Below are 25042 nucleotides of genomic sequence, written 5' to 3'. Positions count from 1 at the left end.
ATCCTGTCCATTCCTAGCCACTTCTGCTCAGCATTCCACTGGGGTGGTGGAGCCAGCTTTAAACTTCAGCCTCTAATTTGCATTAAGCTGACCTGGGAGTTATGGAAGGAAAGGCCAGATAAGTGTATGGGAACTGCCTCTGCTACAGAGCATTCATGGGGTGGACCTGGGGAGGACGGCGGCCATATGCCTGGAGAGGGAAGCGCTCGGTTTACCGGGGCTCCCAGCTCCTCCACCTGCTGCACATGAGGTTGCCTTCCTAGAATTAGGATGAATGTCAAGCGTGCATAGAAAAGCACCTGGAGATGTTACTTTCACAGTTAAAGACAGACATTTTTAGCAGAAATATCTCTAGAACGCATTGTGACATGCCCATGGTGGAGGTTTGGGGCAGGTCCTCAAGCCTGTTGGACACGCCCACCAGACCCACCCACCTGTGAAACTCTGCAATACTTGTTTTTGTGACAAAGTAGACACTGATTTGGACATGACTCTCTAACTTTGGGAGCTAAGAGTTTCAAATGAAAACATGTAAAAATAGTCTTAAAATATGGAGTGTTAAAAACATAAACTAGATGAGCTAAATAAATTCTCAGTCAAAAAGGTCATCTCATGCATATAGGAATGTGTACCTTGTTTCTTCTTAACCTGACAGGGCCAACGCTTGGCTCTTGGCCGTGGTTCCTGTACTTCTGCATTCTCTGCGCTTAACTACTCTAAGCATTTGTGCAGTTTTGCAACTCATGAATTTCCTAAGGGCCTGGCAGATCCCAGTTCATCTGGTCTGCTGATTTCCTAGTTCTTAGAGGAAATTTTTTCCTTATACTTCCATGTCATGAGGGCAGTCTCCCCAGTCTTCCCCTCCGTAGTTTTGTCCCCTAGAGGAGAAGGACTTGATCTGTTCTGTCATTTCTCCAGGTCTGTCTGGGTGGGGGTGGGAGCCAGGAGAAAGAGGGGCCAGACTGTTTGCTGAAAGCTGACGGTACACAATACGTGGTCCTCGGCTGATCCCAGCCAGCAACAGAAGTCCCACTTCATGTCCTGCTCTACAGCCCTTCACCAGGAACAGAGAGTGAATTTTTAGTTTGTATTGTTTAAGCTCCAAGGACCAGTACATGTTTGGAATTTAAGTGAGCATGGGCAGGTACAAGGAAGCTGCACTGTCCTCATCTGATTCCATCTGTCTCCACATTTACAAGATATAGCAGTAATTAGAGCTAGAATCTCAGCGGAATGGGTAATGCTGGTAAAAAAAAAATAGTGCCCATCAGCAGATGAGTGGATTAAAAAACTGTGGTACATCGCCAAAACCGGTTTGGCTCCGTGGATAGAGCGTTGGCCTGCGGACTGAAGGGTCCCAGGTTCGATTCCGGTCAAGGGCATGTACCTTGGTTGCGGGCACATCCCCAGTGGGGGGTGTGCAGGAGGCAGCTGATCGATGTTTCTCTCTCATCGATGTTTCTAACTCTCTATCCCTCTTCCTTCCTCTCTGTAAAAAGTCAATAAAATATATATTTAAAAAAAAATTAAAAACAAAACAAAACAAAAAAAACAACAAAACTGTGGTACATCTATACAATGGAATACTACGCTGCTGTAAAAAGGAAGGGACTCCTACCATTTGCAACAGCATGGATGGACCTGAAGAGCATTATGCTAAGTGAAATAAGTCAGTTGGATAAAGATCAATATTACATGATCTCACACATGGAATATAATGAATAACATAAACTGATGAACAAAAACAGATCCAGAGACAGAGAAGCATCAATCAGACTGTCAAACCTCACAGGGAAGGTAGGAGAGGATGTGGGGAAGAGGGAGAGATCAACCAAAGGACTTGTATGCATGCATATAAGCATAACCAATGGACACAGACACTAGGGGGGTGAGGACATGAGTGGGGAGATGGGGGGCAATGGGAGGGATAAGGACACATATGTAATACCTTAATCAATAAAGAAAAAAAACCCAAGGACACAGAAAAAAATTAAAAAATAAAGGACATAAAACGTATATATCGGTAACACAAATACACTTGCATCAGTATTAACATGCAAAATCCTGTGTCAAAGGGGGTTTTTGTAGTTCAAAGATCTGTATCCAAATTCCATCCAAAGTTCTCTATGGAGTATGACTTTGAAATGTTACTTTTCTGAACCTCTTTCTTTACTTGTTAAATGGAACTGTCAGGCTTACTTATCTCTGTGGGTGGTTATGAGATTCAAATGAGGGAACGTGTATGGGCTGATAAGGGTTAATAGCTGCTAATGACGATACAATTCCTAGGCAATGTTCTTCTTGAGTCTTGTATCTTTCTGTTACATCCTTAGACCTATATGTGTCACAATCGGCTCTTTTTCTACTTGTGCAACAAGTAAAATGTGGCTTTGGGTTTCTGAAAGTATGAATGGGTGTGGGAATCACTCATTCTGTCATAGATGGCTCCATCTCTCACTTGTCTGTTTGCCCAACAGTGTGCCATGTAAAAGGTGCGTGGTGGTTGGTAATGGAGGAGTTTTGAAGAACAAGACATTAGGAGAAAGAATTGACACCTATGATGTAATAATAAGGTAAATATATTTCTCATTTGCTAAACTGGAATTGTTTCAAAACGTGGCTTCCTACTTTAGAACAGCTGTGTTTTAAAAGGCGGAGGAGCTGCTTTGATATTTTTAAGTTCATTACACAACCTTGTCTCTCAGTTGTTGGCTCAAGACTTCAGGTCATTCACTTAGCACATGCTTATTAAGTCCCCTTCATATGCCAGTCCTGGCCCCAGGGGATACAGCAGTAAATAAACAAGGCTCTCCTTCTTCTGTGGAGCGTACATTCTAATGAGGGGAAGAAAAAAGTAATTGAATAAGGAAATATAATAATAAATGCCATACATACAATTAAAAAATAGATGTTAGAGAATGATTGAGTGGCTACTTTAAGATGGATGAGCACCTTGAGGAGGAGACATCTAAGCTGGACTGAGTGAACAGTCAACGCCAGCCACATGAAGCTCAGGGAAAGGCAATGCAGGCACAGAGAATGTTTACTGCAGGCCTTCGGGAGGATATGATCCTGGGTTTGAGAGAAGTAGCAAGAAAACCAGTGAGGTGGAAGGGCAGCGGGCTGGGAAAGAGGGGTGCAATCGGAAGCTCAAGAGGTAGGCAAGGAGCAGGCTACGTAAGCTGGGATTAGATTTTGTAAACTAGGATGAGAGCTTAGATTTTACTTTAAGTACGACAGGAAACATTTGAAGATTTTTAAGCAAGAAAGCAATTTGACTTGGTTATCTTTAAGAGTCTGGCAAAGGCCTGAACAATGGAATGTGAGCACGGACAAGGGTGGAAATGAAGAGGCCAGGTAGGTTGCTGTATTCAGGTAGACGATGGGGACTTGGATCAGGGTGGTCTTGGCAGAGGAGGTAATAAGTTGGATACATTGAAATATGTTTTAGAGGTAGTGTTATCAGGATTTGTTAATGTATTAGATATGAGCAGAGATGGGAATAAAGGAACCAGGGATACCTCCTTCTAGGTTTTCACCTTAAGAGACTGGCTGGATAGTGGTACCATTTATTGAGTTGGGGAAGACTAGGGTAGGAACAGGCTTAGAGGAGAGGCAAGATTTCTGTATGAACATGTTAGGTTTGAGGTGCTTATTAGATTTGCAGCAGGTAAGTCCAGTAGGCAGTTGGCTAAACAGTTTAAGTCTTGATGAGCTGATAAGCTGTACTGAAACCATGAGTCGGTGCGATTTCCCAGGGACAGACTGAGAGAAAAGAGGGCCCAGCACTGAGCCTTACAGTACACAACAGTTAAGAGGTTGTACAAGGAAAAAGAGTGAGTAGAAGGGATGGAGAAGACCCACCAGTGAGGTAGGAAGAGTCAGGAGATCACAGAAGCCGAGAGAGCACAGTGTTTTAAGGCAGAGGGAGGGCCCACCATGTCCAAAGCTGGTGAGAGGCCAAGCAAAATAACAGTTCATCCCGGACAGGCGGCCTCGAGCTCACTGACATTCTTGACAAAGCAGATTGAAGTGGGGAGAAGCCCAATGGGAATGGGTTGAGGAGACAATGGCAGTGGGAAAGTAGAGAAACGACTATAGGCAACGCTTGAGGACTTCTGCTCTGAAGTTGAAAAATGAAGTAGCCAGAGATTGTTATGGAATCAAAGGAGGATTTCCTGTGTGGTTTTCTTTTATAAAGATAGGAGATTCTACAGCATACTGGTATGCTGATGGAAATGAAGAGGTTGGCGTGGGAAAGAAAGAGGGGAATGGGGTCCAAAGCACAGGTGGTGGTAGTCATTCATAATGGAAAGGACGATTGGGATTGTGGTTTACAGCTACCCAGAGTCCCATAGAGGGAGTGGTGGGAAAAGCAGGACATTTTTGTTTCCCTCCTGGAAAGGTCAATGAAAGGTCATCACCCTGGAGTAAGTTTGGGTGTGCTGGGATGGCTGTGAATAGTCTTTTGAAGAGTGGAATGCTTCTCATGGGCAGTGCATTGGGATGGCCTGGCAGTGCCTGGGGGTTTTGCTGGGTCACAAGCTGCCGAAGGCTTTTGCAAGTGATGTCACCTTATTTTCTGTTTCTTTTCCATTTTGAGGAAGCTGTGAAAAGTTACCCACAAAACAATTTTGAAACACAATTTCTTTACCTATAAGTGTCTAAAACTTGATCACCTAGAACTACAGCAAGCCCTTGTGGGAAAATGCCACGGGCACAACATTCTGAAGTCATTTCAGGTGTGAAGACTGTCTTCTTATTACACAGACAGTAGCAAAGGGTAAAATAGTATTAATTCTCCTAGGGCACACTGTTTAGGAAACAAAGCATTCCTCTTAATAGCATGCCTTCATAGTGTCTGCATAAATAGTGCATGTCTAACCTTTGCTTTGAGCACACACAAACCCAACCGATTCTTTGTGGTTCTTTATTTCATTCTAGCAATAGACATTCATTTGGTTGTGGTTGGGTATAATACAGCAATTTTATATTGTTACTTTATTTCAGAGCATAACAGTTTTGATGGGTCTTCACCTTAAATGTGATTCTTGTTGACTGTCATTCATTTAGACACATGCGCCACATGCTACATGACTGTCACCTCGGGCAAGTAACTTTCTCTGCACCTCACGTCTCTTATCTGGATATCCAAGATGTTTTGTTGGGATGTCTTTCACGTTCTCTTTTAACCCTACTATTGTGGTTCTTATGTTCCCATGTTTTATTTGCCTTTCGTTTCCCTGGAGATAAGACTGAATTACCAGTAACGCCACAACAAATTTTCAAAGACAAATGCAAGTTTCTGCTTTGATCAAGCAGCTGTTTCATGAAAGGGAATTATTTCCTTGGCCCTTATGTGTGAAAGACTGATTGATTGCCTTGTGCCATAAGAGCACTGGCCACATCTCTGGGAACTGGTGGAAACGGCTCATACTGCACTTGATCTACATATCTTGTGTTTTTCTGTCCACAGGATGAATAATGGTCCTGTTTTAGGACATGAAGAGGAAGTTGGGAGAAGGACAACCTTCCGACTTTTTTATCCAGAATCTGTTTTTTCAGATCCCAAACACAATGATCCTAACACCACAGCGATTCTCACTGCTTTTAAGCCGCATGATTTAAAGTGGCTGTGGGAATTGTTGACGGGTGGCAAAATAGTAAGTTGGCAAAACTGATATCCCTTCTGATTACCTTAATATTTTTTTCTGTAACAAAAGACAACCACAATGTTTTATTTTCTGTATTCTTGCTTTATTTCAGAACACTAATGGTTTTTGGAAAAAACCAGCCTTAAACCTGATCTACAAACCATATCAAATCAGAATCTTAGATCCTTTCATTATCAGAACAGCAGCTTATGAACTGCTTAATTTCCCAAAAGTGTTTCCCAAAAATCAGGTATGTATTTTTCTTGGTACTTTCAAACTAAGGATCTGGCTGGATTTGAATAGGGGGACCTTCGGGGTCTCGTCTGAGTTAGTGAAATTAGGTACCTGTGGATATTATCTTCATGTTTTTCAGTTTGCAAGAACAAGAATCTTTAGTGAAGGTTTCTTTCTGCCCTTGCAGGGGCCTTTCTGGGGTCTCCATCTGCATGCCCAGGTGGCTCATCTCTTGCAACTCTCCTGTGTTCTGCAGCGGGGGCGCTGAGGGGCAGGCTGTGTTCTGAGCAGCAGTACTAGTTTCAGGACAATGCATGGTTTTCAGCTAAAAGGAGTGGTGTCAAGCAATCTGCCATAGAAATCCCACAGGGAAACCAGAGGAAAGGCGAGAAGGACAGTAAGGCAGCCCAGAAATATTTCTGCAGTCACAGAGGAGACACGGGCACTGAATTCTCAGCAAATGGTAGTTACAGCAATATTGACAGTTCTTAAAACTCCCAATTCTTTAGTTAAGATAAATCTCACTGACTGTGACTTTTGCACGCCTGTTTGTCTATAACACCTAGAAAACAATAATGACTAGATCCGTCCAGTGGCAGAGATGTTTTCCATTTGAAGCTTGAGTAACTTGTGTACATGCTTTTTGTAATCAGGGAAAGGCCCAAGAAACACACCTCATGTACCTTTTCTTTAAGCACGATAAAAACAATTCTAAATTATTACAGGCTAAAAATGAAATAACTTACAAAGAAATATTTTTAAAAGGACATACTTCTCCTTCCTCAATAACTCACATTATCTCCCAAGAATTTTTGCTTCATATCCTTAGACTTTCCTATGCATTTAAAAACACATAACATTTTGTCTGTTCAATAGATAATGTTCTGCTATTTCCCCCTCCACCTAATTAATAATTCTCCTGTTTAGAGACATTTAGGTTTGTATCCAGCTTTTTCTTCCATAAGTAACATAAAAATGTGTTTTAGGGATTTTTCTGCACACTTGTATGATTTCTGTAGGATAGATGCCTGAAAGTGAAATTTCCAAGTCAAAAAACATAAATGTCTTATGTTTAAACCCTACTTCTTGGTATTGAGAGAAAAGCACAGATTCTTAGTAATTCTGAGGTGAAAAGAGATAATTTTCCTAAGATAGGTACGATCAGGTTTAACCTTTTAAAAAAAGATCTTTTTAAAATTATTGATTTTTAGAGAGAAAGGGAGAGAAACATTGATGTGAGAGCAAAACTTTGATTGGATGCCTCCTGCACGCCCCCTACTGGGGGTCAAACCCATAACCCACGTATGTGCCCTGACTGGAACTCGAACCAGCAACCTTTTGATGCACAGGACACCACGGAGCCACACGGGCCAGGGCATTACCTCTTTTATTTTAGGTGGCCTCCTAACTCCAAAAGCAGAGGAAGACCTTGGTTTTACTTAGAGATGGTACTGGAACTAGTTGTAACTACATTAAAGTTCTGGTAGGACATGGCGTCCCAGAAGCCAAATGAGGACATGGCTGCATTTTAAAGGTCACCCATGTCAGATGCCGTTCAGAGGTTGAGCACAAACAATAAACCCTGGTTCTGGAAACATGGAGGTCATATGAGTGAAGAATAAGAAAGGAAGAAAACCTGTTTGAAATGGATTAAAGAAAACATGGGACACAACAACAGAGGCAAATCTGTGATAGGGTTTTGCTAGAAAAGGAAGCAGAAAAATGATTGGAACATAAGATCAAGGATAATTTTTGTTGTTTGTTTTTTAAGATGTTTTTATGAAGGAAATGGTTCAGTAAAAGAAAATACTGATGATGAGGGCAGAAAATGGGTAACTGTAGAAGCAAACTAGTTGTGACATGTGGTATGGTGCCCTCATAGAGAAGTTGGCTGTAGGTAGAAACAGGACATCTGATCCCTGTAAGAGAAGTGAATCCTGAAAATCTGGGTAAAGATGAAGGTAGATTTGGAGTTGGGAAGATGATGTAGTTTTTGTGCAATTGCTCGTTTTCTTAGAAAAATGAGGATTCGATTGTTGAAGTAGGAAGGAGGCTAGGGCTGTTGGAGCATAGAGAGGTATAAAATTGTCATCTTGGAGAGTAGGAATGGAAATTTACTCGGGGAAACTGGTCATAAATGTAACATGCAACCAGGCAAGTATGTTTTGCAACCAGGCAAGTAGGATGTTTTCTCTTGCCCTTTCTGCTGTTTGGGTGTGGCTTTATCCAGGATTACGATTGTCAGGAGATAATATAGGTTCTGTGGGTGTTAGGTGCAGGAGAATTGTCTGTCCCCATAACGAAATGATTATAACCATGAAGTACTCTAAGGAGTGGTGAAAGGGAGTACATGGCATTAAGAGGTACAAGAGCCGGAAACAGTGATGGATCAGTGAGTTGGGTGACTCCTAGGTTTTAACCCAACCATTAACTTCCTTTTCAAGCATCTGATGTTCACAATAATGCCCGGGGCAAAGAAAAACTTATACAAAAGTTTGTCAGGCTTTCTTTGCCTTCTGCTGTTTACTTGATTTTACTGTTTCTTTGTTTTCTTTTCCTCAGAATCATAATTAATCACATATAATGTTCGTGGGATCTGTGAAAAATATTTAACTAAAAGGAAATCTTGAATTGTTGATAAAACGTTGATGTATTTTGTTTATTCCTTTGAAGGCCATCCTACTGAGCATAACAACTTTGAATGCCAAGATCCTCCTGTCAAACAGCTGTGACAGCACTTCTCTTAGTAGTTGCACATGTGAAGGGGATGTAGAATTTCTGTCTGTAAATGAATAAGGATCCAGTTGAGACTGTGATGACACTCTGTGTATATCAGGAATCCTTGTTTTCTAGTCAGGTACTTGCTAGTATAGTTTATTACTGCAGTTATTGGTTAAAGTTAGCCTTTTCCTAGAACTAGTTGAATGATGAGATTCATAAGATTAGGCCTCCCATATATGCCTTGGGAACAAGTATCTCCTTTGGATTTTTAAAGAAAAATTTTCCTTCTTTCCCCAGAAACCCAAACACCCGACGACAGGAATTATTGCCATCACCTTGGCCTTTCACATATGTCACGAAGTCCACCTTGCTGGCTTTAGATACAACTTTTCTGACCTCAAGAGTCCTTTGCACTATTATGGGAACGCCACCATGTCCTTGATGAACAAGGTAATACAGATACTTTGTTACAATCATTGATTTTCTCTCTTCTCACCCTATCATTTTACCTGGCGAAGAACTTTTGAGAGAATGAGGGGCTTGATAGGGGTTACAGAGCCACCAAATGCCAAAATCAAGTCCAGCGTTCTCTACTACAGCAATTCCCAATTTGTAGGCCTCAGACCCTTGGGAGAATCTCAGTTATTGTCAAGTACTGACAACCCATACAGGGATCAAGCCTTATCTTAGATACTGTATCCTATTTGCACAATTTAAATATACACATAGCCTATTGTTGGAGACATTACATATTCACCTAAAAGCATTGCCATGTCATAGTAATAATTATCATGTATTTTTTTTTTTCAGTTAAGTAGACAAGATCTATAACATTTTAACCCCATGAAATAATCTTTATGGTCAGAAAGGCTGTCATCTTTGACACTAGCTCATGCTTCTCTTGAATTAGGGATCAGTGGCAGTAGATTGGATCCTTCAGATTTTTATTTTAATTGACTGGGAAGGAGTTTTCTATTTTCCAAATTCTATCTTAGATTAGTGGCACAGCACAGGTGATAGGATTAAAACATTATCTGTACATTTTTAATATTGAAATATGATTTGCTATAATGTATATGGCTGTATTCCATGAAATCCCGTCTCCTGAAATCATCATCTCCCAATGCTTTGTCAGGGTAGATCATGATACTGACTTGTGTCTTCCCCACAACATGCGACAGAGACTTGAGTAGTTGCAAAGTTAGTTGCTGGGGACAGACTTCAGGCTCTCTTCCCCTCAGCCCTAATCTCTCCTGCAGCGCATTTAGTATTTCTAGTAATCTAAAGAACAACACACTAAAACACCTTCCTAAAATTAGGATGCCCATCAACAGAATAGAACAATTTTTTAAAACCTGAGTTCCAGGTGATGCATTTATAACAATGATCAACCCGTTTGGATTTACAATTTTGGTTTCTAGACTTCCACCACGATTCAGCAGACCAGGAGATGATGTGACGGAGCCTCTTACCTACGTGCTGGGTTGAGTGGAAAGAGTGGGTTTTAGAGAAAGCTCTGGCACAAAAATGAGCAAAGACAAATAAATTAGAAAGGTGAACGCAAGTTCATGACACTTGTTATACTTGAAGTTTTCTAGATACAGCACATTCTATTGCTGTTGTTGCGATTGGGATAAATGGTGATTTTAGTTTATTTTTATCTTTTAGAATGCATATCACAACGTGACTGCAGAGCAGCTCTTTTTGAAGGACATTATAGAAAAGAACTTTGTAATCAATTTGACTCAAGATTGACCCTACAGAGAAGATAATGTTACAACAGTATTAGTTTTATTTTTATACTGGCAATTTATAGTTTATTTTAAAAAACTTTGGATGTACTTGTCAAGAAATTATGTATATTAAGCCTGTCGCTACCTGGTGATTTCATAACCACCAGCTTAATTTCTGTAAATATATTTATGAAAACCAAGATATACTAAGTTACCATGTCAGGGTAAAGTTGTAATTGCATTGTGTTTCTTAAAATATTTTTAGTTTTTTCATTTTAGACTTTTGAAAGTATGTGACTTCCTAATAAGGGGATTTAAGTTGACTGCAACAAATTTGAATGTAAGATGACATATCTGGCTACTATAAAACGGTGGGGAATTGGCATGTGGTTGTGCCTTGATTTGGCAAACTGGAAGCACGTCAGGTCTATATCCGGCTGACTTTAGTGTCTTTTTGTTCTAATTAAGGAACCTGATTTGAAGTTTAAACCAGCTCTGAATACAGCGTGGATGGTTATAGAAATCTAAAGTCATACTGGTATAATTAGGCTCCCCCCTTGCAATTAACTAAACCACGATTATGATGAGTAATTAGGTAGAATGAAGATGGTATTTTTGTTTTTAAGTTTATCTAGATGAGTAAATAACCAAAGAGTGTAATTACCAAAGTCTGATAACTGTATTATGTTGAAGAAATTTTTTTAAAAGTTTATACAAAGAAAGCTGAGTAAGACATGCTCAAGGAGAAAATTCTTAAAGTTTATGTTTTGCTTGGTTTAATTCATTAACTTTTAAAACTTTACTATTTGAAGTAAATTAGTAAAGATGAAAAAGACACAAGTAAGTAAATCCTTAGGAGTGTCAAGGTGTTCTTGGATTTAGATGGTATTTTCATCTCTCATCTTCACATGGAAAGTTCACCTGACAATCTAGGGTACTCCAGTGAAGAATCCTACGGATGCAAACAAGCCCGTCCCTACAACTGTGGTGAGCTGGTCTCCCTTTCCAGTTTAATGAATATAACTAACGGCTATGGTGGAGTAGAGTAAGTGGTGAAGGAACAGAAGGTATAAGAATGATGGAATAAAAAGTATCAGAAGAGGTATGAGTTGAAGAATTAGTACCTTTCTAAAAAATATATTTTTATTGATTTCAGAGAAGAAGGGAAAGGGAGATAGAAACATCAATAACGAGAGAGAATCATTGATTGGTGGCCTCCTATTGGGACCTCAGCCTGCAACCTAGGCATGTGTCCTGACAGGGAATCAAACCTTTGACCTCCTGGTTCATAGGTTGATGCTCAACTACTGAGCTACGGTGGCTGGGCAAGAATTACTATCTTTTGAATAATTATCATTGGGAGACATGGATGTCACTGACAACCAACCTGCCTCTCTAAAGAAAGTGTAGAAAGGGTGGAATAGTAGACCAGAAACAGGAATAAACAAGGTACTTGGAAAGCAGGCTAGGGGGAGAAAACTAGTAGTTGATTTAATCCAGATCTAGATATTAAATATGGATGATGTCCTCCTAATAGCACAGGTTGCGCAGGGCCAATTTCATCTGATTTTTCTAATAACGCTGAAGTGGAAAAGGCAGGAGCCAGGCTGAAGTCTCTACCTGCTCAGTGACCTTTCCCTCCCACTGCACAGCCAGAGACTGCAGTGGGGCTGCTGAAGTTCAGTTTGATGGAAAGTAACTCCGGTTTCAAAAAGGATACTGTGGCTACAGAAAAGATCAAAGTCAAAACCAAAGGTGGCATTCCTAATGTTACTGTGAATAGTATAACAGTGGCCATTAAATATTCTGACTGATGTTCAAATTCAGGAATCTGGCAGTTTGTGTAGTAGAAGAAAAGGCTATAAACCTCAAGGTGGTTATAGTTAAGCCAAAAAAAAAAAAAAAATCTGAGCAAGACACATATATACAATTTATTAAAAACACATGAACACATCAAAATCTCACTGTTTATACAATCTAAATTCTAGCAACATATACAAATACTGAGTGACTACAGTACATGCCGAGGTAAGAAAAGTACATACTGGGAGAATTTCACTGACACTTAAGCCATTTTTGTTTCCACTATGTATTTCAATTCGTGTTTTGTTTCCACCCTTCCCAGTGCCAAAAAAAAAAAAAAAAAAAAAAAAAAAAAAAAGGGAGAGAGAGGGAGAGAGAGAGAGATGAAGAAACTAGTCACGAGTTGGTGTGACTAAATGAGAACTGGTGCCACACTTGACCTAAAAAGTACTTTAATAACCATCCAACTCTTTAGATTTTGCAGTTTAGGGACTTCAAGTTCAGACCTGAAAGGCAAAGCTAATAGGTAATTTGTTCTTCATTAATTTATCTTAAAAAGGTCTGGAAAGCACAATCTGTCAGTTCTTTTTAATCGTATCACCTGGCATGGTGCTTTTATAGCCGTCCTGCTCTCCAGGTGACAATGAGGAGCCAAGGCCAGTACCTTAAAGCTTTATCACTTTCCATACAATTAGAGCTGCATTCATATTTAGATGAGCTCATTTTCTGCTCCCTGCTTTGGGAGGAAGGGCAAGTACATACACAAGGTCATAATTTCAATTACTGTATAAATTCTCTACTCGAACCATTTCATCAGCAAACTAAACCCATTGTTCAATGCAAAGTGCAAATAGTGAAACATGAACTTAAATAACTGGACTAGACCCTGCATACAATAGGATCTACTTAGATTTACAGCTTTTAATAAAATATAAGTCAGCATTCACAATGTCTTACCTCTAACTGTGCTGGTTCCTAAGATCAAGTAACAGCGAAGTCAGTGTAATTTTACAAAACATGTAATGGCTACACTGGCTGCACCACTGTCTGACTCTATTTTTATACTTGTATTGATAGGAAAAAAATTTAAACCAAAAAACCACAGTGACTTAAGTCTTTTACATATTTCAAGCAAAGAATAAAAATTCAAGGACATTTTATAAAAAATGGTTACTTTCACATTTTCAGTTGTTACTTGATTGTCTCCAAAGCTGTGTGTGTGTATATATATATATCACACATATAAATGTAGTAAAAAAAAAAACACAAAAAAACAAAACCCAAACTAAAAAACTACTATGAAAACAAACTAAAAGAAAAAGTACAAAACCAGAACAACCCTTTGTATCAGGCTCAGCTCTTCATTTTGAAAGTAAAATATATAAAAGTAGTAAAAACTAGATATTTGTAAAAATCATTGGCAATTCAAGGACAGCACAGTGGCATTTTGAATCAAGTCTTAAAACATGCATCATTTAAGAAAACATTTGCTTCTCAAAAAAAGAAAAAAGAAAAAAGGTTCCATGGGAAAAGGAGGTGCACACAGTTACACAAAAATAGCAAGCATCTTTGGGAAAACAAAATAGTTATTGAAAACATTTCTCTTAAAGCTTCAAACAGGTATATGATTTTAGGAAAGGTATATTCTCTCTACACTAAGGATGAATAAAAAAATAAAGCGATTGGTTTACTCTCTTCCCACCTGAAAGGGGATGGCTGCATTAATACATGTGCTTTACACATTCATATGTTCTAATAAAAGTTCAACACCTGTGCTTTTTGTTTCAAATATTTTGAAACAAAGTATGTATTGGGTTTTCAATGAATAAAATTATGCCTCATAGTATGTATGAGGAAAAGGAAAAGCAAATGAAAAGAAAACCAACAAAATCATACAAGTAGAGGGCAGGAGGCTATAGAAATAAATAGTTCTATTTGGAAGCAACGTTTTAGATTACTGATATACTTGTGGAAGCAACAAAATGAAGACTGTTCACCTTCAAATTTAGCAAGTTCTGGCAACATCATAATCTGGTGGTCCAGGCCAACAGAAATGAGTAGGACCTGATGGAAAAGTACATTTCTATTAAGACTACAAATTAAAGTATACAGAAGGGATTTCAATTTTTAATCACATGGGCAGCTTACGTCGTGTTGCCAGCCTGAAGACTTTTAACCATGGTTTTTACATTCTAGGCCAGTGGTCGGCAAACTGTGGCTCACGAGCCGCATGCGGCTTGCGAGCCGCAGTTTGCCGCTCTGTTGACTAATGAGTTTGCTGACCACTGTTCTAGGCTGATAAACTACAGATGATTTTTATTTCACCCATCTAAACTTTAGCTCTGTTCTGGGTAAATGGTAACAAGGTGCCCAGGGGAATAAAAAAAGACACATGAATAGTCACATGTGAGGATGCTGTAATATCGCTTCCCTATGTATGAGATAAAGAACTACTCACCCTCTCACACACGGATGAGGCACAAACATGCAGAGCTGAAGAATGCACATTGAGTTTACAGTTTGCTTTGGAAAACTAAAACACTAAAAAAAACATACCTTGAGATTAAAAGAAAAAAAATCTATACCTATTTAAAAGGGGGGCAAATTCCTTTTTTAAAGGTAATTTACAGGACTTCTGAAGAATGATTTTGCCTTCGCTGTAATAAATGTAAGTGGGGCATGTTTACAGCATCTACTTGGAAGCCCTCAACTTTTCACAACCCTCCTAGGAAAAATCCCATTGCAAATAAAGTTGGAGGGAAGGAGTATCTCTTTCATAGCTTTTTTTTTTTTTTTTTTTTTTTTTAGAGAGGATGTCTTTTATAGTTTTTTTAAATTGCAAAGTTCCTATTTCCACAGTGAGAAGTAAACTTAAACATATTAAGAGGATCTGAATTCATAAAGTTTGATAGAGCAAGTATAACCCACTGAAAAAACTCAAAACGTTTTACAAACACAAGAACAGGGCTGGCCATCAAGGCCCCAGGCGAAATAAGCAGAGACCAGGCCAAGTCATGTACCGCGGGTGTCAAAGCACCTGAGTGTCAAAAAGTGACAATCACCCTGTTCATTAAATCAGCGTTTCTCACCTGTACTCTTCCTAAGGAAAAATGGATAAAAGTGTGTATGACTACAATCAAAACAATGACTATGTATCACTAATTATTATTTTTTTTAAATCCAGAAAGGAATACAGGAATAGAAGAGGAGGAAATCATGATAGTACCCACCTTTACACAAAGCAGAATTTCAAGCCATTAGACATTTCAAGAACAGTACCATGCATTATTGCCAGTCAGGCTTACAAAGCCTTATCGAGTTCATCAAATGTACCTGCAGCATTGGTAATAAATACTTACTCTCAGTGATTTTTAATTTCTTTGAAGTGCATAGTAGGGAGCTTTTTCTGTATTAAAAATAGTGTTTTACAGTAGTAACAAACAGGATGTTCGAAATTTAATAGGCAAGCTACAACACTTCTAAAGCAAGATGGCAAGGTTAGTAGTTTCCTGTACCTCGGTCATCACACTCCCCCACTACATCCGTGACAGATATGTAATACATTCTATATATTACTACCACTAATAGAAAAAAAAAAAAAAAAAAGGCCATGTGCTTTAAAACGATGCTTTGTAAAAAGCAGCATCACCTTCAAAGGATTTCTTTAAAAATATCACTGTCACCATCCCTCCCTGTTCCTGATACCTCCTGTGTGCTCTGTGGCACCTGGTACACCAATTCCTCTGGCGCATTTGGACCTGGCTTCCCACCTTTTGGGGTATCATACTGGGCCCGGGCTGAAGAGCAGCTGTCAGTCCTAGCAAGAAGAGTGTTGTATGTTCCCACTAGAGGAGGAGGCTGGTTCCCGGTAGCTTTGAAAGTAGACGTTGAGGGTAGACCAACTGAAGCTGGGGTGTGCCCCGATATATCCATGACAATGGGGGTTGCATACTCGGGCCCCGTAATTGGGAGTGGTTCAGCGTAGGCGTGATACACTTCTTGCATTGGGGAGTTGTAAGGATCTAGGTCAGCATAGCCTGTTTCTTTTCCTTCTTCTGGTTTGAAGGTAGACCTCTGATGAAGTGTGCCAACAATTCCTCCCACAAGCGGCTGGGCATACTCTGCGGGTATCACAAAGGACAAAAGAAATGTTACCTCTTTGATACAGGCCTCATATAATTTAGGGTGCAAGTTACAGACTTACACCAAAGCAAAAACTTCTCCATGGAACTTTTGTTGCTATCAACACAGACCCTGTAAGGACCAACTTCAAAAATTAAAGATGTTATCTTGTGTATCATGGTAATAATATGCCAGAAAACTTCATTGTTCATGTAATTTTGCATAAAGAGTGTTTGTATATGTTCTTCAGATACATACAGTCTTTCAATAGAAAAGAAATTTTCCATTGTCAGAATAGTATTAGAATATAATTTGAGTTGTTTTTTTCCTCCAAATATGAGGAAATGTTTACAATAAATACAGGCCAGGTTAATGTGATAAATACTGTAAGTCTCATTATGTTTTTTCTGCTCTTTTCTTTTTCTTTTCTTTCTTTTTTTTTTTTTTTTTTTTTTTTACAAATAATTCTATTATTTATTTATTTTGAATAAAAAGTTGGCCGGGATAACAATACTAGTGGCGCTGCATACAAAACACAACATATTTGAGGTTATTTCATCACATTTTTATAAAACTGCTGTTACGTACTGCACTTGATATTCACAGCAACTTTATTAGACTCTAAGAACCAGAATCAGATGAGCAACAGGAGAATCCAAAATGGAGAAAAGCTAAAAACCAGTGGTGTTTCCTTAGCTAGAGAGTTGGCTGGCAGCTGACTGGTAAAGACAGAGGGTCTGTTACACCTTCTTAGTAATAACAGGGCAACACATTGACAAACACCCTCCGAAATTTCTATTACATTTTCTCTGTAATCTGCCCCACTTCAAACTTTCCCAGAAATCTCTGCCCTAATATGAGATAAAAGCTCAGTTCGCTGGTGCATTATGTTCAGGAAAGGAAGGCTGAATGGTGCTGAGGATATGGCACAGTGCGGTTCAACCCAAGAGCTCAGTTCAAACCCAAGAAAGAAGCTGACCCTCTTCTGGTCATGAGGTTCCTTGCAGCTTTGAACACTCTGGGAAAAGTGAACCATGCTCCATCTTAAAGGTGGCAGGAAGTTCTTCACTCACTCTACATATCACGAGCACCTTCCTGTGCAAGACACTTGCCCTTCGGTGTGCTGGAAGTACCAAGACGACACAGACAGTTCCTGCCCTTGAGGAGCTTACCATCTAATAATGAACACTATGTACATACATGCAATTGAGAAAAGCAGCCATTTTTCTGGATGGCGGGATATTCCAAGCAAAATGTGTTGTTATTCTTTTTTTAAAATATATTTTTATTAATTTCAGAGAAGAAGGGAAAGGGAGAGAGAGATATAAATATCAAGGGTGAGAGAGAATCATTGATTGGTTGCCTACTGCACACCCCCTACTGGGAATCGAGCCTGCAACCTGGGCACGTGCCCTGACCGGAATCGAACCCGGGATCCTTCCACTAAGGCCAATGATCTATCCACTAAGCCAAACCAGCTGGTGCTGTGTTATTCTTAAAGTTATCGTTTAAACACGAAGCCTTAACACACCACCTAATCAAATGGCAAAAATTTTTTAAAAATCTTTTTTTTTTACAACCTTAAGTTTTTAGATGTCTGTTCTTTTTATTTCAAAAACTGTCATATGAAAACATACAAAAATTCAAAGTGGAACACAAAGATGCACAGGCATTGGGTAAACATAAAGTACATATCAGTACACACAACACAGACTTATTTTTCTATACAGTGTTATTTTTGTATAAACAAGTTTGATATTCCCTTTCATACACTAAAGTACAAATCTAAGTTAGTCTTGAAAAGACTTAACTGATTTTTGCATTTCTATCTAATACCAAAACCAAAACCAAATATCCTAAACCCTCCCCGTCTGTTAGCCAAGTGACAAGCTGATGAAGTCTGAAATGCCTTAAGGCCACCACAGCCTCTTACATCCTCTAATGCCACCACTTTGCAGGATCTTCCTGTGAAAATAACAGGATTTCATGATGGCGAAGTAAGCAATTTTTTACCTTATAAATACACATACTATTCAGAGTTCTGAAATTTAACTCTCCCAACCCATTTACAGTATTTCAACCAGACGGCCTACAATTCTGCTTTGTCGGCACGCGAGTTCCACTTGTCCCTTTTCAACTCCTCCCAAGCCTGGAATGAACAGACAGACACCGTGTTGGCATCCCCATAGTACTGCTCTAAGCTCACTCCCTAGGACCTCAGATGGTGTGCTAAGTCTCCCCACCAGAGTACAGTTATAACTCAAAGAAAAGGCAAGCTACGAAAAGCTGAGCCACCCAACTGGATAAAGATTGGGGGAGAAATATTCACACCAAAAGGACTAACTTCTTCACAGGACACCTTTAAGCCATTTCCCTGTTAAATCTGTTAATTTCACACCAAGTTTTCAGAAACAGCCCTGTCTTAAAACAAACCATATCTGCACGTGGGAGGCCGCAGCCCATCGACCAGCTAACAGTCCTCACACTGATGGACCGCAGTGCCCTGGGAACAAGCTCACAATCTCCCGAACCCTCGGCTGTTTCATTGGGTGCTGAGGCTATAGTACTTGAGATCACTGGAAGCAACTCTACATCTGTAAATCTGACTTCATTAAAGAACAGTCAAACTTCACGTGCTTTAGAATCAGTTTGAATAGCAGAGATCATGTTAGCAGATGTGAAGATCTTAACTCCAAAAGCCCTTTTTAGCTTCAAGAAAGAACAAATAAAGTCTAAAACTCTGAGACTTGAAACATAGTCTAAAACCGTGGTTAAAGCTACCAATGGGATACTTCTCCTAAAAACTAAAACCACTTGAGTGGGTTAGACCTTTTAGTGGAAAGTGAGTGGACATACTGCATTGCTAATCCACCAATACACAGAAGGGCAGCTTAAGCGCTTAAAGATACATTCAACAACGAACGACCAAGCTAAGCAGAGGCTCGAAGCTGCTCATGCTGGGCTCACTATAAAGAGATTCACTTATTTGTGTTACTATTTGTGCTACCAAATCTCTAACAAGAAAAAAGGGCAGAATGTAGCTCTCCTTTAAAAAATTTAGGCCGCCTGCCCTGGCCAGTGTGGCTCAGTTGGTTGAGTGTTGTCCCATAGACCAAAAGGTTGCTGGTTTGATTCCCGGTCAGAGCGCATGCCCCAGTTGTGGGTTCGATCCTGAGAGGGGGTGTGTGAGAAAGGCAGCCGATCGTCTCTCTCTTTCTCTCTCTAAAAATGTAGGCCTTCTGACTCTGAATATAACCCATGCAGTTTACCTTTAACCATAATTTTTGCTTGTCAAGAATAATATTTGGGCCCTGGCCGGGGGCTCAGTTTGTTGGCGCACCACCCCGTACACCAAAACATTACACGTTTGATTCCCTCCTGCCCTTCTTTTAATACTCTTATATCCTCAATAAAACCAAATAGATTTCCAGTTAAAGAGATAAAAAATGCCCATAGTTTTTAGAAATGAATGGCTCAGTTTTACAAATGGACTTCTGAGGCACAGAAATTACTCTCTCAAGGTAATCTTTTAAAGAAGTGGTCTACTTTGGAAAATAGCTCATCTCTCACACATGAAAAAGATAAAAGATACTGTAAATCCCAAAGCGCCTCACAGCAAGCAGAGCAGCTCCTCCCTCTACCTGGGGCTGAAGGCTCCACGAGTTACCTGCAGAGTCCGTTTGCAGCATTGTGGTGACCTCTCTCGCACTCAGGTGATTGACTTCACTGCTGCTGTAGCGAACGGGGGTTTCCTCATGCTCCACAGATTTGGCCGGGAGAAACTGCTTCATTCCTTTCCACCAACCTTCATTGTGGCAGTAAGCAAAAGAGACCGTTAAAGAAAAACCTGTGTCTGGAATCGTAACAGTGAATTAACAGAAATCCTGTTGTATTTAACATGTCTATAACAAATATCTATACAAACTAGCCTTTATGTTCAAGTGTCCTTTTTTTTTATTGTGGTAAAATACAAAATTTGTTATCTTCACCACTTTTAAGTATACAGCTCAGTGGTATTAAATACAGTCACACTGTTGTGCAACCATTACCACCATCCATTTCTGTATCTTGTACAACTGGAACTCCATACCTATTCAACAGTAACTCCCTAAGTCTCCCCACCCTTGGATACTGGCAACCACCATTTTATTTCCTGTGTTGATGATTTTAACTATTCTAAGTACCTCATACGAATGGAATCATACAGTATTTGTTTTTTTGTGTGTGACTGCCTTATTTCTCTTAGTATAAGGTCTTTAAGGTTCATCCATGTTGTAGCATAATACAGAATTTCCTTTTTAAGGATGAATAATATTCCACTGCACATACATACGTTACAGATCCATTCATCAGTCGATGTTTTTACATTTTAATTGTTGAGAATAACACTGCTAATGAATATGGGTGTAGAAAATATTTCTTCAAGACCCTGCTTTTAATTATTTTGGTTGTATACCCAGAAGTAGAATCGCTGAGTCATATGGTAATTCTATTGTTAATATTTTGAGGAACTACCATATTGTTTTCCACAGCAGCTGTAACATTTTACGTTCCCACCAACAGTGCACAAGGTTTCCAATCTTTCCACATCTTCACCAACACTTGTTTTCTTTGATAGGCACCTTCTTAATGGATGTGAGGTGGTATCTCACCATAGTTTCGATTTTCATTTCCCTAAAGATTAGTGATGAGCATCTGTTCACATGCTTATTGGCCAATTGTAGATATTCTTTGGAAAAATGCACATTCAAGTCCTTCGCCCATTTTTTAATTGAGCTGTTTATATGTTGTCGAATTTTAGAAATATCCTACATATTCTAACTATTAATTCCTCATCAGATATATGATTTGCAAATATTTTCTCCCATACCATGGGTTGCCTTTTTACTCTGTGGATAGTGTCTTTTGATACACAAAATTTTAAATTTTTCATGAAGTTCAATTTGTCTAGTTTTTCTTTTATCTGGGCATTTTGTGTCATATCAAAGAAATCAATGCCAAATCCAATGTCATGAAGCTTTTGTCTTAGGTTTTCTTCTAATAAGAATTTTATTGTTTTTAGGTCTTATATTTTAGTCCTTGATCATTTTGAGTTGATTTTAGTAAATGGTGTTAGGTTAGGGTGCAACTTCATTCTTACATGTGGATATCCAGTTTTCCCGGCACCATTTGTTGAAAAGACTGTCTCCTTTCTCCGATGAATAGTTTGTACACCCTTGTCAAAATCATTTGTCCATATTTGTAAGGCCTTATTTCTGGGTTTTCTATTATATTCCATTGGTCTAAAAGTCTCTCTTTCTGCCTATACCACACTATTTTGATTGCCTTGTAATTAAGTTTTGGAATCAGAAAGTGTGAGCCTTCCAGTTTTGTTCTTTTCCAAGACTATTTTGTCTATTAGGTGTCCCTGAATTTTAGGATGGATTTTTCTATTTCTGCAAAAAATATCAGAGATTTTGATGGAGATTCCTAATGAATCTGTAAATTGCTTTGGGTACTCCTACATACTAACAATATTAAGTCTTCCAACCCCTGAACATAGGGTGTTTCCTTTTCTGTCTTTTAAAATTTCTTTTAGCAATGTTTTCATTGTATAAGTCTTTTACTTCCTTGGTTAAGTTAATTCCTAAGTATTTTACTCTTTTTGAAGCTATTATAAATGGAATTGTTTTTATAATTTCCTTTTCAGATTATTGATTATTCGTGTATAGAAATGCAAATGATTTTTATGTTGACTTTGTATCCTACCACTTTGCTGAATGTATTTATTAGTTGTAACAGCTATTTCTGTGTGTGGAATCTTTAAGGTTTAGCTCTTCTTCAAATGTTTGGTAGAATTTACCAATGAAGCCATCAGGTCCAGGACTTCTGTCTGTTGGGAAATTTTTTTATTACTAACTCAATCCCTTTACTAGTTATAGGTCTATTCAGATTTTCTATTTCTTCATGATTTAGTCTTAGTAAGTTTTGTGTCTCTAAGAATTTATCCATTTCATCTAGGTTATTCAATTTTTTGGTGAACAATTGTTCATAGTATTGATTTATAATCCTTTGCATTTTCATAGAATTGATAATGTCCCCACTTTCATTTCTGATTTTAGTAATTTCAATTTTCTCTCCTTTTTTCTAAGTCCATCTATCTAAAGGTTTGTCACTTTTGTCGATATTCTTGAAGAACCAACTTTTGATTTCATTGATTTTTCTCTATTGTCTTTCTATTCTCTATTTTGTTTATCTCTGCTCTAATCTTTATATCTCCTTTCTTATGGTAGCTTTGGGTTTAGTTTATTCTTCTTTTTCTAGTTCCTTAAGTTTTTCAAGATTATTTTTTGCTTTGATAGGATATACAGTATAAAGCAGAATATGGTAGGAATCTCTATCAAAAGCATATACAGAAGCATATCACTAGTCAGATATAGTGTGTCTGTGGTAGGGGTGGTTTAAAATGTTGTGATTGTTTTTTAAATACTTTCCAAGATCTATCCTAGCAGCACCTGATTAGCTCCCACTACTGCTCTTGTCTACCCTGGTCACAGTGGTGAACCCTTTTGGCTCCTAACAGCTGTTCTGGTAGTGAGACAGGGAAGTGGGGGACCCACAGGGGGTCCCTGGTGTAACTTGCAGCAATCTGCCACCTACCACAGAGTTGGAATTCAGAAGATGACAACTTATCACAGCATACATGGCAGACTTCAGCATTCTAAAACTGATGGACTCCACTTAAATACCCAGAGCAGAGAGACAAACACATACTTTTACTAGAACCAAAACCCTCTGCCTCTTACAGTGTTCATACATGCCTCCAAGAGAGCTGTTCTCAAGATGAACAGATAATGGTAAAAACCAGACAAGTTTTCCAGAAGAAAAATAATTCCTTTCCATTTCACTACTTATTGACTAGAAGAGATTTGACAGAAGAGTAAAAATGGTCAGAAGAGAGAAGGAATGCCACCTTCCTAACAGTGCTGGGAAATTTCAGTGGGCCTGAAAACACTTATTCCCCTGCTGCCATCTGGAGGGGAGGGGCTTCCCACTGGTGGAAATAGATGCAAAGTCATGAGTTAGTTACCTGCCCGGTCCCAGTAAGGTAAATCATAGGTGCCTTCAGTTTTTTTCTTTCTGGAAAAATACAGGAAAAGAAAGTTAGCAAATAGAATGAATTCACTAGTAAGACAGCTCTGAAACTGCAGGATAAACACCAAAGTTAATAATTAGTCAAGAGTACACATTTCCACTTGCTGATCTACCCAAGGGAGGCCTCTATTTCATTTGACTTTGTCGAGGCTCATAAATTCTGGATTCTCAATAAACATTAACTGCCTCCTGGGACAGTTATCTGGCTACCCAAATATTTCAAAATGAATAAAGAAACAAAAAAGGCTTAGTCTGTAGATAAAAAGACTAAATTAAATCAAAGACCCAGACATGACGTGTGGGTTTTTATGGGAAATCATGTCAGGTTTGATTTGGTTTTAAATACAAAATTCACAGAAAAACAATAATAATAAAAAAAAAATCCAACGTTTTCTCCTGCATTGTTATATTTCCAATTTTCTCTGTTTTTCTATGGTCCTTTGTCCCAGAGAAGCTCCAAGAGTCATATACCCTTCATTATATAGACTGAATTCCCCCAACTGCCCCAGGGTAAGTCAATCTGTCACAAAGTGACAAATGTCCGAGGGAAGAAAAGGCTTCTCCAGGCCTGGGAGGTGAGAGCCACGGGCACAAACAGAGAAGATTCTGCCCAGTCCACCCTCAGAACTCTGACATATCCTCCCCAGGAGAAGTCTCTCATCTCTCGGCTAAGAATTACTATCTACCAAGAAACTTTTACAAAGGACAGTTTCTGACTCAAGCATGTAAATCTAATATTATGCTTTGCAAGCTAGAGAGAAAGTAGACATGTTCTAGTGCATAAAAGAGGACAAGGTGGTTATGTGATTGCTCAAGATCACAAATGGTGCTTTATCAAAGAGCCCAAGCTACATCTACATGCATTTCCTACTTGGAAACATTCTTCTCCAGTATTAGATTATATTTTTATCATTGATATTAAAAACTCTATAATTAGTTATTTATCCTTGAAAATCCTCTCCCATAGACTTCTAAATAAAAGGAAATCAATAACCTTTCCTAAATGGAAGTTAGATGCCCTATACAGCTAGGACAATTAATTGAATGTTATAATTATTACCCAGGGCTATACTATAAGACTTTGTAGAGTCTCAAGTGACAAAGCTTCAGGTTATTTACTCATTACATATAAGGTGCTTAGAACAGTGCTTGGCACTGGTTAAGGTTTCAATAAATTGCAGCTGTTTTTATTATTCTCCTCCTCACTATTTTTCACATCCCGTAAATGGCATCTCCGCCTTTACTCCTTGTCGTGAAGCTGGTCGTCAGCAATTTCAATGACCATGCTTAGAAGTGACTTCAGTTCTACAGCTCAGACCTTTGGTCCTGAACAGATGTGTATTCCATCTGCCTCTTGGGAGTCTGAATGTCTACAGGGTTCTATAAACACCATCCTGAACTGATTCTAGACTTGCTTCCTGCCTCCCTCTCAACGATTCTACTCTTCCATCCTCACTCCCACATAGCTGTGCTCTGACCACAGAGGATTAGACTTCAATGATGGTACGTTCAGAGGCAGCAGTGGTTAGGAGCGTGGACTCTGCAACCAGGTCCAAAACTGTCCTCTGCCATGTGCTGGCCAGGTGAACCTGGGCAAGTTATTTATGCTCCCTTCTCACTTTCTTCTTCTGTAAAATGGGG

At 39.0% G+C, this 25042-nt stretch overlaps 2 protein-coding genes across 7 annotated transcripts in view; one reads left to right on the top strand and one right to left on the bottom strand.

Annotated features, from left to right (window-relative positions):
• The window catches only part of ST3GAL6 (ST3 beta-galactoside alpha-2,3-sialyltransferase 6), a 90856-nt gene extending 75344 nt beyond the window's left edge, over positions 1-15512 (top strand). For 5 of the 6 annotated variants that reach the window (XM_080654121.1, XM_080654125.1, XM_080654122.1 and 2 more), the window contains 5 exons: positions 2478-2573; positions 5477-5663; positions 5767-5904; positions 8907-9059; positions 10278-12471. In XM_080654121.1, coding sequence (XP_080510247.1) covers positions 2478-2573; positions 5477-5663; positions 5767-5904; positions 8907-9059; positions 10278-10364 — 661 coding nt within the window. In that variant the 3' untranslated portion in view covers positions 10365-12471. Of the gene's footprint in view, positions 1-2477; positions 2574-5476; positions 5664-5766; positions 5905-8906; positions 9060-10277; positions 12472-15329 lie in introns of those variants that run through there. The other variant, XR_013959834.1, reaches the window with a different exon arrangement.
• The window catches only part of DCBLD2 (discoidin, CUB and LCCL domain containing 2), a 103009-nt gene continuing 92922 nt past the window's right edge, over positions 14956-25042 (bottom strand). The window contains exons 14-16 of the mRNA XM_080654119.1: positions 23337-23386; positions 19935-20072; positions 14956-16266 (exon numbers count right to left, since the gene is read on the bottom strand). Of these exons, the coding sequence (XP_080510245.1) occupies positions 15797-16266; positions 19935-20072; positions 23337-23386 (658 nt within the window). The 3' untranslated portion in view covers positions 14956-15796. The remainder of the gene's footprint in view (positions 16267-19934; positions 20073-23336; positions 23387-25042) is intronic.

The sequence above is a fragment of the Plecotus auritus genome, assembly GCF_963455305.1.
Source record: "Plecotus auritus genome assembly, chromosome: 2".
NCBI lineage: Eukaryota > Metazoa > Chordata > Mammalia > Chiroptera > Vespertilionidae > Plecotus > Plecotus auritus.
The sequence above is the reverse complement of the archived record's forward strand: the minus strand, read 5'-3'. Positions and strand labels throughout refer to the sequence as shown.